Source organism: Humulus lupulus, chromosome 7 (assembly GCF_963169125.1).
Source record: "Humulus lupulus chromosome 7, drHumLupu1.1, whole genome shotgun sequence".
Classification (NCBI taxonomy): Eukaryota; Viridiplantae; Streptophyta; class Magnoliopsida; order Rosales; family Cannabaceae; genus Humulus; species Humulus lupulus.
Window position 1 is genome coordinate 109,903,087 of NC_084799.1, and position 12,774 is coordinate 109,915,860.

The 12,774-nt window shown below is 33.9% G+C and overlaps 2 protein-coding genes and 1 non-coding gene across 3 annotated transcripts; 1 reads left to right on the top strand and 2 right to left on the bottom strand.

Moving 5' to 3' along the window:
• Positions 1-3,865: 3,865 nt before the first annotated feature.
• On the top strand, positions 3,866-3,937 carry TRNAP-AGG (transfer RNA proline (anticodon AGG)). Its single transcript has one exon. It is a non-coding gene; the product is annotated as a tRNA-Pro (tRNA).
• Positions 3,938-3,959: 22 nt separating this feature from the next.
• On the bottom strand, positions 3,960-5,201 carry LOC133789826 (uncharacterized). The gene is made up of 4 exons (XM_062227544.1): positions 5,100-5,201; positions 4,942-5,017; positions 4,411-4,846; positions 3,960-4,324 (listed from the first exon to the last, which is right to left on the bottom strand). The coding sequence occupies exons 1-4, from the start codon at positions 5,125-5,127 to the stop codon at positions 4,100-4,102; spliced, it is 765 nt and encodes a 254-aa protein (XP_062083528.1). The 5' UTR covers positions 5,128-5,201; the 3' UTR covers positions 3,960-4,099.
• Positions 5,202-10,521: 5,320 nt separating this feature from the next.
• Positions 10,522-12,313, bottom strand: LOC133792067 (uncharacterized). Its single transcript, XM_062229973.1, has 3 exons — positions 12,086-12,313; positions 11,668-11,967; positions 10,522-11,520 (listed from the first exon to the last, which is right to left on the bottom strand). The coding sequence occupies exons 1-3, from the start codon at positions 12,311-12,313 to the stop codon at positions 10,522-10,524; spliced, it is 1,527 nt and encodes a 508-aa protein (XP_062085957.1).
• Between the last annotated feature and the right edge of the window lie 461 nt (positions 12,314-12,774).

A 12,774-nucleotide genomic window follows, 5' to 3' on the forward strand; every position in this document is an offset into this window, starting at 1 on the left:
TTGGGGTGCTTCAAGAGCAAGTGCTTGGTAGTAAAGAAGGTAATTATGTTTCTATCTCTTCTAATCGATAATTTCAATATACTGAGTTGGAATTTGAGAGGGCTCAATAGTTCTAATAAGCATAACTCAGTTAGTGACCTTTGTAGAAGGAATAAAATAGGAGTTGGTGGTTTCTTAGAGACTAAAATGAAGGGGAATAAAATTAGAGATTTCATGGAGCATAAACTTCCAAACTGGGAGTTTTATACCAGTTCGGTTACTGAAGATAGACTTTTGATAGTTTGGAGGAAGATCTTTGTTAGGGTCAAGATTCTTGAGGAATCTAATCAATTTTTTCATTGCTTGGTTAAGATGGCTGGTTTGCAGCAAGACTGTTATGTTACTTTTGTTTACGGTCTTAATTCGATAGAAGGTAGGAGCAGTTTATGGGAAGGGTTACAAAGGCATTCTCTTATGGATAAATCTTGGATTATATTAGGGGACTTTAATGCCCCTTTCTCAGGTATGGACAAATCTGGTGGGAAACCTATTTCAGCTTTGGAGTTGGCTGATTCTCTTCGGTGGATTGAGGGTGCTCATGTTGAGTCCCTCAAGAGTTTAGGTTCCTATTTTACGTGGACTAATAACCAAAATGGTTCAGCTAGAATCTACTCTAAAATCGACCATGTTTTCATGAATGAGAAATGGCTTGATTTCTTCCCTCATTCCACTGCTGTTTTTCGATGGGAAACTGTTTCAGATCATTGCTCTTGTGTTGTTAACATCCTGCCTATGGAGAAGTTGGGTTTAAAGTTGTTCCGTTACTACAATTTTTGGGCAGAGCATAAAGACTTCAATGAGATGGTTTTGCACAGCTGGAGGATACCTATAAGGGCTACTGGTTTAAGAGCAATCTTCTTAAAGATGTTGAGGCTGAAACACAGATTGAAAAGGTTTAACAGAGAAAATATTGGTGATCTAGGGTTGAACAATCACAAGGCTAAGGAGCATTACCAAGAAGCTCAACATCAAGCTCAATCTCACCCTCATGACTATAGCTTTCAGGAAGTAGATAAGGTTGCTGCTGTAGCTTTTTTGGTTCAGGAAAAAATGTATCATAGCTTCTTAATTCAAAGAAGTAAAATAACTTGGCTGAGGCAGGGAGATATGATTACGTCTTTCTTTCATGCTTATTTGAAGAAGCGTAGAGCTGAAAATGGTATTGTTTCCTACATCACGGATCAAGGTAGATTAGTTGATAATTTTCGTGATGTTGTTTCTCATTTTGTTGAGCATTTCAGAAGCTATTTAGGGAGCCCAAGCTCTGCTACTGGCAGGATAAATCTTCAGTGTATAGAGATGGGATCTAAGCTCTCTTTTGATCAACAAATGATGCTTCTAAAACCTTTTTCTCGTAAGGAAATCCGTTATGCATTATTTGGTATTCCTATAACTAAATCCCCGGGACCTGATGGTTTTGGTTCGGGCTTTTTCAAGGCAGTCTGGCAGGATATAGGGGATGAAGTTTGCTCAGCCATTAGTCAATGTTTTGAAACAGGTAGCTTCCCTTTTGAGCTTCATGAAACCACCTTGTCTCTGGTCCCTAAGGTGGCTAACCCATCTCGGGCTATAGACTACTGACCCATATCTTGTTGCTCTACATTGTACAAATGTATTGCCAAGCTTTTATGTTCGAGATTGGCCTTAGTTCTTCCTGAGCTCATTCAGCCGAACCAGGGAGCCTTTGTTAGGGGTCGTTCTATAACTCATAATATCATGATTTTTCAGGACCTAATCAAAAACTATGGGAGGGCCTCTACTTCTCCAAGATGTGCAATCAAGATTGATCTAAGTAAGGCTTATAACACAGTGGATTGGCAGTTTCTTGAGGACCTATTAAAGGCTCTTTGTTTTCCTATGAAATTCATAGGATGGATTATGGTTTGCTTGCAGAATACTTCCTATTCTTTGCTCATGAATGGTAGAGTTCAAGGTAAATTTAAAGGCAAGAAGGGGCTGAGGCAAGGAGATCCTATGTCTCCTCTTTTGTTTGTCCTTATAATGGAGTATTTGACTAGGAGCCTTCAATTATCAGCGCTCAACTCTACCTTTAGATATCACCCAATGTGCAAAAGCCTCAAGCTCCTAAACCTTTGCTTTGCGGATGATTTGATCTTATTTTGTAAAGGTACTCATTCAGTTGTTAGTATTCTTAACGAGGTTCTTGTGGAATTCAGTGCTGCTACTGGGCTTTCTATAAACTCAACTAAATCTCATATATTTTTTGGAGGTGTCACTGTCACAGAGAGAATTCATATTGCTCAAGAGATTCAACTTTCTGAAGGTTCCTTTCCACTAAAGTACCTTGGGATGCTTTTTTTATGGTTATTCTTTGACTGCTTCTAGCTTAGCTAAGGAAGTTAAGTACATAGTCAAATATAGGCTTTACTTAGTTAAAAATAGGCAGATTTTTGTGCAAGAGCAAATGTACATAAGGAACCTTCATTGTAATTAAGTGAGTGGCTGTGCTGGTTTGTAGCCAGCTGTATAGGTTGATTGTTCTTGAGTGTTTGGCTCTCAAGTTGTATTGTTCGTTTTGTTCAATGAAGTTCATTTTTCTTCTTGATAAAAAAAAAAGATGAGAAGAGATTACATAACTTATGTAAATCAACATAAGAATAGAAGGTAGAAGATGAAGATCTCAAGAACAGCACAAGGCTTAAACAAGGTTCAAAACATTTTTCCTAAAAACTATTTCCTCCCTCATAAGAACATTTTGGGGATACACTCTAGAGCTGCTTCTAAGGATTTATCAAACATTCTCTCATACTCATCATAGTGTTCTAAAGATGAGCATGTCATCACAAGTGTTCTAAACTATGCAATGTGTTTTTTTACATTCACACATTACATCCAAGTGAGCAAAATGATATCTATATATATAGAGTTCTCATCCAGCATTTGATTTTCTAATGCCATCAAACCCTATTGAAAGTTAAAAACATCCACACAACAACTATATCTAATGAAAATCAAATTCAAGATTTGTAACTCCTTTTACACATAAATTGGTGAATATTTGTGAGAGTTACAAAATTTATGATCATCATTTCTTAAGAATTGTAACTCCACTCTATGTATTACAAAACTTATTATGATCATCATTTCTCAAATTGTATCTCGACAATATATGTTACATTTGATAAAATAACATTCGTCACGCTATTATTTGTCACATAATTCATTTAATCAAAATATTATATTATTTGTAAAAGAGAAATTGGTGAAAATAACATTTTTAAGTGATTTTGCATTCTGTCCTACTTCCGATAATTTTTTGCAAAATGACATCTGTCTAAAATTTGACCATTTATCTAAATTTTTCGACCAACAGTCTCAAATTTTCGATCGACTGTCTGAATTTTTCGATTACCTGTCTAAATTTTCGACTAGCTGTCTAAATTATGAGAGTCCATTTTGCAAAAAATTATTAAAACTAAGCTAGGGTGCAAAATGACTTTAAAAAATAGGACATTTTGCCAAGAATCCCTTTTTAAATGAAATAACAAAGCTAAGTAGGATTATCTCATAAAAGTTTTATATATATATATATATATGAAGAGAGCACTTTCTGATAGGTCTTTAATGAAAAATAGCAAACACATTTAACATACAACAATTTTAAACATAAATTTTATATTGAGTAGGTTAATTTGTTAAGAATATTATCATCACGATTCAGGTGAACTCATATCTTATTAGAAACCAACAAGAAATTATTTATGTAAAAAGTCTTATTATTTAAAGATGGATTTTACAAAACAGCCCTGGATAAAATTTGACATTATGTTATTATACCTTAGTGAAACGAAGTGAGCATCAACGTGGGCATTTGGTCTAGTGGTATGATTCTCGCTTAGGGTGCGAGAGGTCCCGAGTTCAATTCTCGGAATGCCCCCATGATTTTTCATATCATGACAAAATCGAAAATGCTTTCATTCTTTTTACCAACTGCTATTTGAAGAAAATTACAAAATAGGAACACAGAATGAAAACGTATATAAAATACAACATTCTTTTAGGTACAAAACAGAAAGGTAACATAAATTTAGGATTCAATTTAACAGAAGACATGATGACCCTCAACATTAACATAAGTAGTTTGAGTTGAGCTCAATTCCTTAATGGCTGAACCAAAATCTTCTCTCTCACCATTCTCACTTTCATTCTTCTTCAATAATAATATTCCGTACCTAGAACACACCTCCTTCCACTCATTGTCTTCGCTCAATCCTCCATTTCTGCTCAAATACCTCTTCAGTTCCAAATCAAGCTTTTCAATTGGCTAAATATCATTTTTCACACATTTTCAGTTATTCATACATAGTTATATAAAACAAACAAAATTGAAGTAAATAAATGAATAAATACCTCCGCATTGGATTCGATTGCGAGTCTAAAGAAAGCAAGCGAGGCAAAATGCTTGCCTACGGACTCGGCCAACTTGATCTGGCCAACCCAATACGACGACGTTTCGAGCCTATCGAATTGGCATTTACTACAAATCTTCGCGCTATAGAACTTCGAGGCTGAGAGTTTTGACTGGCTTGAATTCACCGGAGTTCGATGCCCTGAAATTGAAGTCTTTTTCTCTTCTTCAATGCAGATACTACCTTGATTCAATTTGGGTTTTGGGGTTCCAGGGGAATTCTTCTTCGGAGCCTCAGTTGCGGGCTCCGGTCGAGTGGGTTTGGACGTTGGAGGCTTCTTGCGAGGGACCCCAACGGAGGGTTTGATCGTCGGCTTCTCGGGGAGGGTTCTTGTGAGAATGTTGGAGTTTCGAATGGTTCCGAAAACTCGCTTTTCTCTTTAATAAATAACCAAAAAAAAAAAAAACCATAGAAGAAATGAGGAAAAAAGAGAGAGACCAAACGTGAGTGAAGGAAGCAGAATTGTGTTTACCTGGGAATTGTGGAAGTAATTATTGAAGCTTTGGGCATTTTTTGGATCGGCTTTGATTTCAGGGGCTTGTTTTTGCCTATATTTTGTTAAACAATTTGACATGGTTAAATGCTTAGAAATTCAACCACGAATATAGAAAATAAAATTCAAAATGGTACCTGAAATTGGACGAGGACGAAGATCCATTGGAAGTAAGGGAAAAAAGCATAAAGAAATAAAGGAAAGGGATATGATGAGTTTGAATAAATGGCGGCAACAGGTTTAAGACGAAAAGGCCTTTAATAAAAAACAAATAGCCTCTTTTCTTGATTTTAGCGTATCAACAATGGGCTGTATATTGGGCCTACTTGCAAATGCTAGCGGAAATGGCCACAGATACCCTACTCTATTAGGATATTTACACAATTAATTACAATGTCTTTTTTATTTACTATATTAATACCTTCCAACATATTTTTATTTTTATATACATATTTTAACCGATTTTAATTACTATGATTGCATATTTTTTTTCTTATACTAATTTTGTATTATCTATTACTTTCCGTGATATAAGTTTATATATTTATTACTTACCTTTTAAAACTTAGTTGTCTTTTTGTTTTTATTCAATTAAATTTCTGAATACTTTTTAAAAAAGTTTCTGCCATTTTGTTTCCCCAATAAATTTTTTTTCCCATTTCAAAAACAAAACCCCAAAATTCCTTCTCTTTCTATTCCTTACCGTGATCATTTACCCCCAAACCCATTTTTTTTTTCTTCTGCCATTTCCTTTACCCGGAAAATGCTTGTTTTCCCATTTCAAAAATAAAACCCCATAATTCCTTCTCTTTCCATTCCTTATCGTAAACCCTTGCTCCCAAACCCATTTTTGATTTTTCATCATCCATTGCCATGGTCTCAACTCGGAGTGCCGGAGATAATCTATCCATTGAGTCGCTGGAGAAGGTTGGTCCGATCGATGATGACTTTGAAACCGACGAGTCCGATGATGATAGAGATTCTCCACCGAGTGTGAAGATGCATACAACTCTAAAGAAGATGAAAACTAGATCAAAACTAGATCACCCCCCTCTGTTAAACCTAGAACTAACAAGAAATTGAAAATTATTGATGAAGCTGTGCTTGTTCAAGACTCAGTTTATGATTCCGACCCAATCCCCGAATCCCCATTGATAAAGGTTTGTTTTTTTTATAGCTTTTTTTTATGTATATTTTTTTGGGTTCTTAAACTAGTAAATATTTGTTTTCTTTAGTTAAGATTTTTATCATACTAGAAAGTTATAGTGTTTTAATGTAGGTATTATTTTGGTGTATTTCTAAAGATGGTTTTTATTTATTATTTTTTTGCAATTGTTTGTTATTTCATTTGTTTTCAGAAATTTTATATTTTTGTTTATTTTTTTATTTTTCTCATTTGTTTGCACTTGTTTATTTTTTCATAATTTAAAATTTTTGTTTATTTTTTAATTTTAAGTTTTTTATTTGGTTTTATTTTTTGTGTGTTAAATTTTTGTTCATAGCAACCTGTTTTACATCATAATTTTTTTATTTTTTATTTTTTTTTTGTTGCTGAAATGTTGTTTTTTCCTGTATGTTAATTTGTATATTTTTTTATAGGATTGAGAATTTTTTTCAAACCTAAGAATGGACCATAAACTCATTGCTGTTATCATACTTTGTTTGTCTTGGAAGACATGCCCGGTTTTTATGTTCTTAATCTCCCGATCCCCATACAAGAATGGATCATCATCATTTTCATCTGCAGCCACTATTTGTTCTTCATTGTTTATTATTGATATGGCTAGATTACGTGCTACCCCATTCCAGTGTGGTTCATGTATAAGAAATCCCCCCATACTAACCTGATTTATCAAAAGGAAAACATTTTTGTTAAATATTTGATAACAATCGCAATTTATATTGGAAAGTGTTGTAATGTTTATTTTTTGGATTTTTTTTGGGTAAAAAAAGATTTTACCTGATTGTCTTGTCTTGAACATTCCCCCACGCTTTGTGTGTTTTGTACTTGGGTATTGTCGAAACTTACCAGCAAACGGTATACTGTTTCATCAAAATGTTTCTTATGTAGTTCCATGAAAAACTTTACTGTGTCATCATCATCTAAACCATCGGTGGTAATGATGGATTTGGTTAGAACTTAATTTGTACAACTATGTTTTTACTTTGTACCTTCATTTTTTTAGTGATCATTGTACTCAATTGAAGAAAAGTACAGTCACTAGGAAGTAAGATCCCAGTTACCTCAAAATATTTATAAGTACACCGATTTTCCCAAATACCATTGTAGTAAATGTACACAGTTGTCATATTGGTGTGTCCTGTTTTCATAAATTAAACAGTAAGTCAAATTTTAGATAATAAACATTGTATTTCTTTACTTATTTCATTTTTTTTCACACGATATTAAAAATAAACAAATCTATTTAACGTTCAAATATGTGTTATAATTTTACATATTTATTTTAATACAAATTTTGCTTATTAAATAAATAGATTGGAATACATAACAATAGCAGTTTATAAATGTATATATATATTTTTTTTTCAAACTTTCCCTTTATATAAAATAAATTTGTTTTAAGATTTACAATAGCATTGTTTTTTTTTTCTTTATATAATTTATATATTTAGTTCTTATAATTATGTATAATGTTTTCAAAAAATAAACAGTAGCATACATGTTAGATAAAAACCCTTGAATTACTGATTGTTATCATTTTTTTTTCATCATGTCATTGAAAATAAACAAAAGGTTTTGAGTTACACAGATGTGTTTTAATTTCACACATTATTTAAAAAAAAAAACATATCTAAATTAATAATTAAAAAAAAACATAACACTATTAGGTTTTAGTTTTATAAAAGTAAATGTTAGTGTTAATTATTTATTCAAAGAGTCCTTTTAAGTTTTATAATTTTATGTTTAGATTTACAATAGCATTGTTTATTTCCTTCCTCATCATAGTTTATTTTATTCTGTGTTTTGTTTATATTCTTATATAAGTTATTCTAATTATTCGTAAAAATGCATCATAACATAATTATTTGTTCATGTCCACACCTTACAATTTTTTTGAAAATGGCACCTGAAAATAGTGATTACGTATTTCCATTTTTGTTTGTGTAAATTAGATATTAATTGTATGATATTATTTATGTATATTTATTCATATCATATCATTTATATCTACTATTACGATTTTGTTGTATGTATTTTATTTATGGGATGTTACAAATTTTGAAACTAATACATATAAGGAAAGTGTATGAATTTTAAGGATTGCATTTTCATAATTATTTATATTAAAAATGTATAGATTGTATATATTTTTGTAATTAGTTTTATTGATGTTATTACAGTAATTTTTTTACTTTTGTTGTATATAAGTGAAAATTGCCCTACTCTATTTTGCTCTCATCCTATATATTTGGCCTTTTTTTTTTCATTAATGCATGTTTTAATGGTAAATTTCCCAAAATATCATCTTCTTGGTAATTATGTTTAATTCTCATCATTCTTGTTTTCCTTTGTAGTTTCATCCTTTGCCACAATTAAATTGACCTTTGAATCAAAGTCTGTTTTCTTGACTTGTAAGAATTACAACTTAGAATCAATAATATTTCTATTGATGTATTTAAAATCATTTAGAAAATAAATAAATTATTACAAAGATACTCTTGATTAATGTTTGTGGAAATTACACAAAGTATGATATTTTTTCCTAATGTTTTACAAATATGGGCTTTCTAACTTTTACCATTTTTTATGGGGATGAGTTTTCATATATAATATAAGTATGGGATTTATTCCTGTCATATTTTTGTATTTGAAAGAAAAAAAAACACTATATATATATATATTTTTTTTTTTATCAAGAAGAAAATTGAACTTCATTGAACAAAATAGTCATTACAACTTGAGAGCCAATCACTCAAGAACAAACAATCTGTACAGCCAGCTAAAAAACCAGCAAAGCCACTCTCTTAATTACATTGAAGTTTCCTTATATAAATATGCTCTTGAACAGAAATCTTCCTATTATTAACTAAGTAAAGTCTATACTTAACTATGTTCATTACTTCCTTAGCTAGGCTATCAACTGTCAAAGAATAACCATAAAAAATACACCTATTTATGTTCCTCCATATGCTATAAATAACAGCTGCCACTACCAAGTTCATAATTGAAGCCATTGCTCCATGCCGAGCTCTAGCCAGCCAGACACCTCAGCTACTGAAGTCACTGGGCCAAGCTTTGAATCCTAGCCAGTCAAATATGATATTAAGTATCTGCTTAGAGAGGCAGCACTCAAAGAAGAGGTGAGGATGACTCTCAAAGTGACTCCCACAGACAGGACAAAACAGGTTTGTCACCTGAATGTGTATCCGGGTTAAGTTGTCCCTGGTAAGAAGCTGAGCATTAACTACCTGCCAAAGTAGAAATCTATGCTTAGGAAGGGTAAGCTTACACCAGACTGCATGATAATAGCCCACCAGTTGTTGATTTAAAGAGCTGTTATAAAGCTTTGAAGGCTGAAATCTCCCAAGAAAACCAGCAGCAAGAATCGCAGCATGACTATATTTTTCCCTTATATGGCATAACTTCCTCCAATACCAGCTACTATCTAGTTTCAAGGTATAATTCCAGAAGTTAAAACCTTTCAGATATGTAGCATTGATCCATTTAACCCATAAAACTTCAGGCCTTTCAGAAATAGCCCAGATATATTTAGCTAATATAGCTCTATTCCATCTGGCTCCATCTCTAAAACCGAGACCTCCATAGGCTTTAGGGAGGCAAACCTTTTGCTAAGAAGCAAGATGAAGTTTGCTCCTATGCCCAGAATTACCCCAAAGAAAGTTGCGACAAAGTTTCTCAACCTCCTTAACAATACTCTGAGGTAAAACAAAGATACTCATCCAGTAATTACGAAGCTCGAATAACACTGAGTGAATGAGTTGCATTCAGCCAGCAAAAGAAAGATGCCTGCTAGTCCAAGACTGAAGTCTTAATATAATTTTCTGAAGAATTATTTCACAGTCTTCATGTCTCCACTTAGTTGGCCTCATAGGCACTCCAAGGTACTTAAGTGGAAAGGTACCTTCAGGGAGCTGAATCTCCTGAGCAATATGCATTCTCTCTGTGGCAGTGACACCTCCAAAAAATATATGAGATTTTGTTGTATTTATAGATAGACCAGTAGCAGCACTAAATTCCACAAGAACTTCTTTAAGAATGCTAACAGCTGAATGAGTACCTTTACAAAACAAGATCAAATCATCAACAAAGCAAAGGTTCAGAAGCTTAAGACTTTTGCACATAGGGTGATATCTGAATGTAGAGTTAAGAGCAGCTAATTGAAGGCTCTTAGTCAAATACTCCATTATAAGCACAAACAAAAGAGGAGACATAGGATCTCCCTGCTGCAGCCCCTTCTTGCCTTGAACTCTACCATTCATGAGTAAAGAGTAAGAAGTATTCCGCAAACAAACCATAATCCATCCTATAAATTTCATAGGAAAACAAAGAGCCCTTAAAAGATCCTCTAGGAACTGCTAATCTACAGTGTCATAAGCCTTACTTAAATCGATCTTGATTGCACATCTTGGTGAAGTAGAAGCCCTCCCATAGTTTTTGATAAGGTCTTGAAGAATCATGATGTTATGAGCAATAGAATGACCCCTAATAAAGGCTCCCTGGTTCGGCTGAATGAGCCTAGGAAGGACTAAAGCCATTCTCGAACATAAAAGCTTGGCAATACATTTGTATAAAGTAGAGCAACAAGCTATAGGTCTATAGTCTATAGCCCGGGATGGATTAACCACCTTAGGAACCAGCGATAGAGTAGTTTCATGAAGCTCAGAAGGAAATCTTCCTGTGTCAAAGAATTGACTGATGGCTGAGCAAACTTCATCCCCTATATCCTGCCAGACTGCCTTGAAAAAACCAGAACCAAAACCATCAGGTCCCGAGGACTTAGTGATGGGAATACCAAATAAAGCAACACGAATTTCCTTACGAGAAAATAGCTTTAAAAGCATCAGTTGTTGATCAACCGAGAGCTTGGAACCCATCTCTATACACTGTAAATTTATTCTGCCAGTGGCAGAACTCGAGCTCCCCAAATAGCCTCTGAAATGCTCAACAAAGTGAGAAACAACTTCAGGAAAATTATCTACCAAATTACCTTGATCAGTGATATAGGAAGCAATACCATTTTCAGCTCTACGCTTCTTCAAATAAGCATGGAAAAAAGAAGTGTTCATATCTCCCTTCCTTAACCAAGTTATTTTACTTATTTGAGATAGGAAACTATGGTACATTTTCTCCTGAACCGAAAAAGCTGCAACAGCTTCCTTCACCACTTCCTGAAAACTATAGTCATAAGGATGAGATTGAGCTTGAAGTTGAGCTTCTTGGTAATTCTCCTTAGCCTTGTGATAATTCAACCCAATGTCACCAATATTTTCTCTGTTAAATTTTTTTAATCTATGCTTCAGCCTCAAAGTTTTTAAGTAGATAGCCCTTAAACCAGTTGCCTTAATAGGAATCCTCTAGCTGTTCATAACCACCTCATTGAAGTCATGATGATCTGCCCAAAAATTATAAAATCTGAACAGTTTAAAACCCAATTTCTCCATAGGCAGGATGTTAACAACACAAAAGAAATGATTTGAAACAACTTCCCATCTAAAAACAACATTAGAATGAGGAAAGAAATCAAGACAATTCTCATTCATGAAAACATGGTCAATTTTAGAATAGATTCTTGCTGGACCATTTTGGTTATTAGTCCAAGTGAAATAAGAACCTAAACTCTTAAGAGATTCAACATGAGTATCCGCAAACCAACGAAGAGAATCAACCAACTCCAAAGCTGAAATTGGTTTCCCTCTAGATCTGTCCATTCCAGAGAAAAGGGCATTGAAGTCCCCTAAGATAACCCACGCTTTATCTATCGAATAACCGTTGTAACCCTTCCCATAAACTCCTCCTTCCATCTATCGAATTAAGCCCATAGACAAAAGTAACATAAAAAACTTGCTTCTCACCAGCCATCTTGACCAAGCAATGAACAAACTGATTAGACTCCTCAAGAATCGTAACCCTTACAAACACCTTCCTCCAAATTATCAAAATTCTGCCTTCAGTGACCGAACTAGTATAAAAATCACAGTTTGGAAGTTTATGCTCCATGAACTCTAGAACTTTATTCCCCTTCATTTTAGTCTCTAAGAAACCGCCAACTCCTATTTTATTCCTACTACAAAGATCTATAACTGCATTATGCTTATTAGAACTGTTCAGCCCTCTCAAGTTCCAGCTCAATATATTGCAATTATCCATTGGAGGAAATAGAAATGGGATTACCTTCTTTGCCACCATTCACTTGCTCTTGAAGTACCTCAAATTTATTCATCTTCTTTTGCCCTTGCCCTAAAATCTTAGCATTATTATCTGCTACCTGTAACGATCCCAAATTCAGTATTAAGGCTTAAGGGCCTGGAGTAGTGTGCCTGGAGGGCATAATGGGATTCTGTGTGTGGCTTTTATGAATTTAATGCATGATTATGATTTAATGCACGTTATATGACTATTTGATTAATTGTGATGCATGACTATGTGAATTAGTATGCATGTAGACCTGATTGAGCATATTTGTAATTTGGCCATGTTGGGCATGACTATGTTGATACCTGTGATCTATGACTCGAGACAATCCTAGAATGAGCGGGTTAGCAGAAAGTCAAAGCGGGAACCTGTACCCGGCTTGGGTTAAGCCTGGGGAGTTTAATTGAGAATTTGGG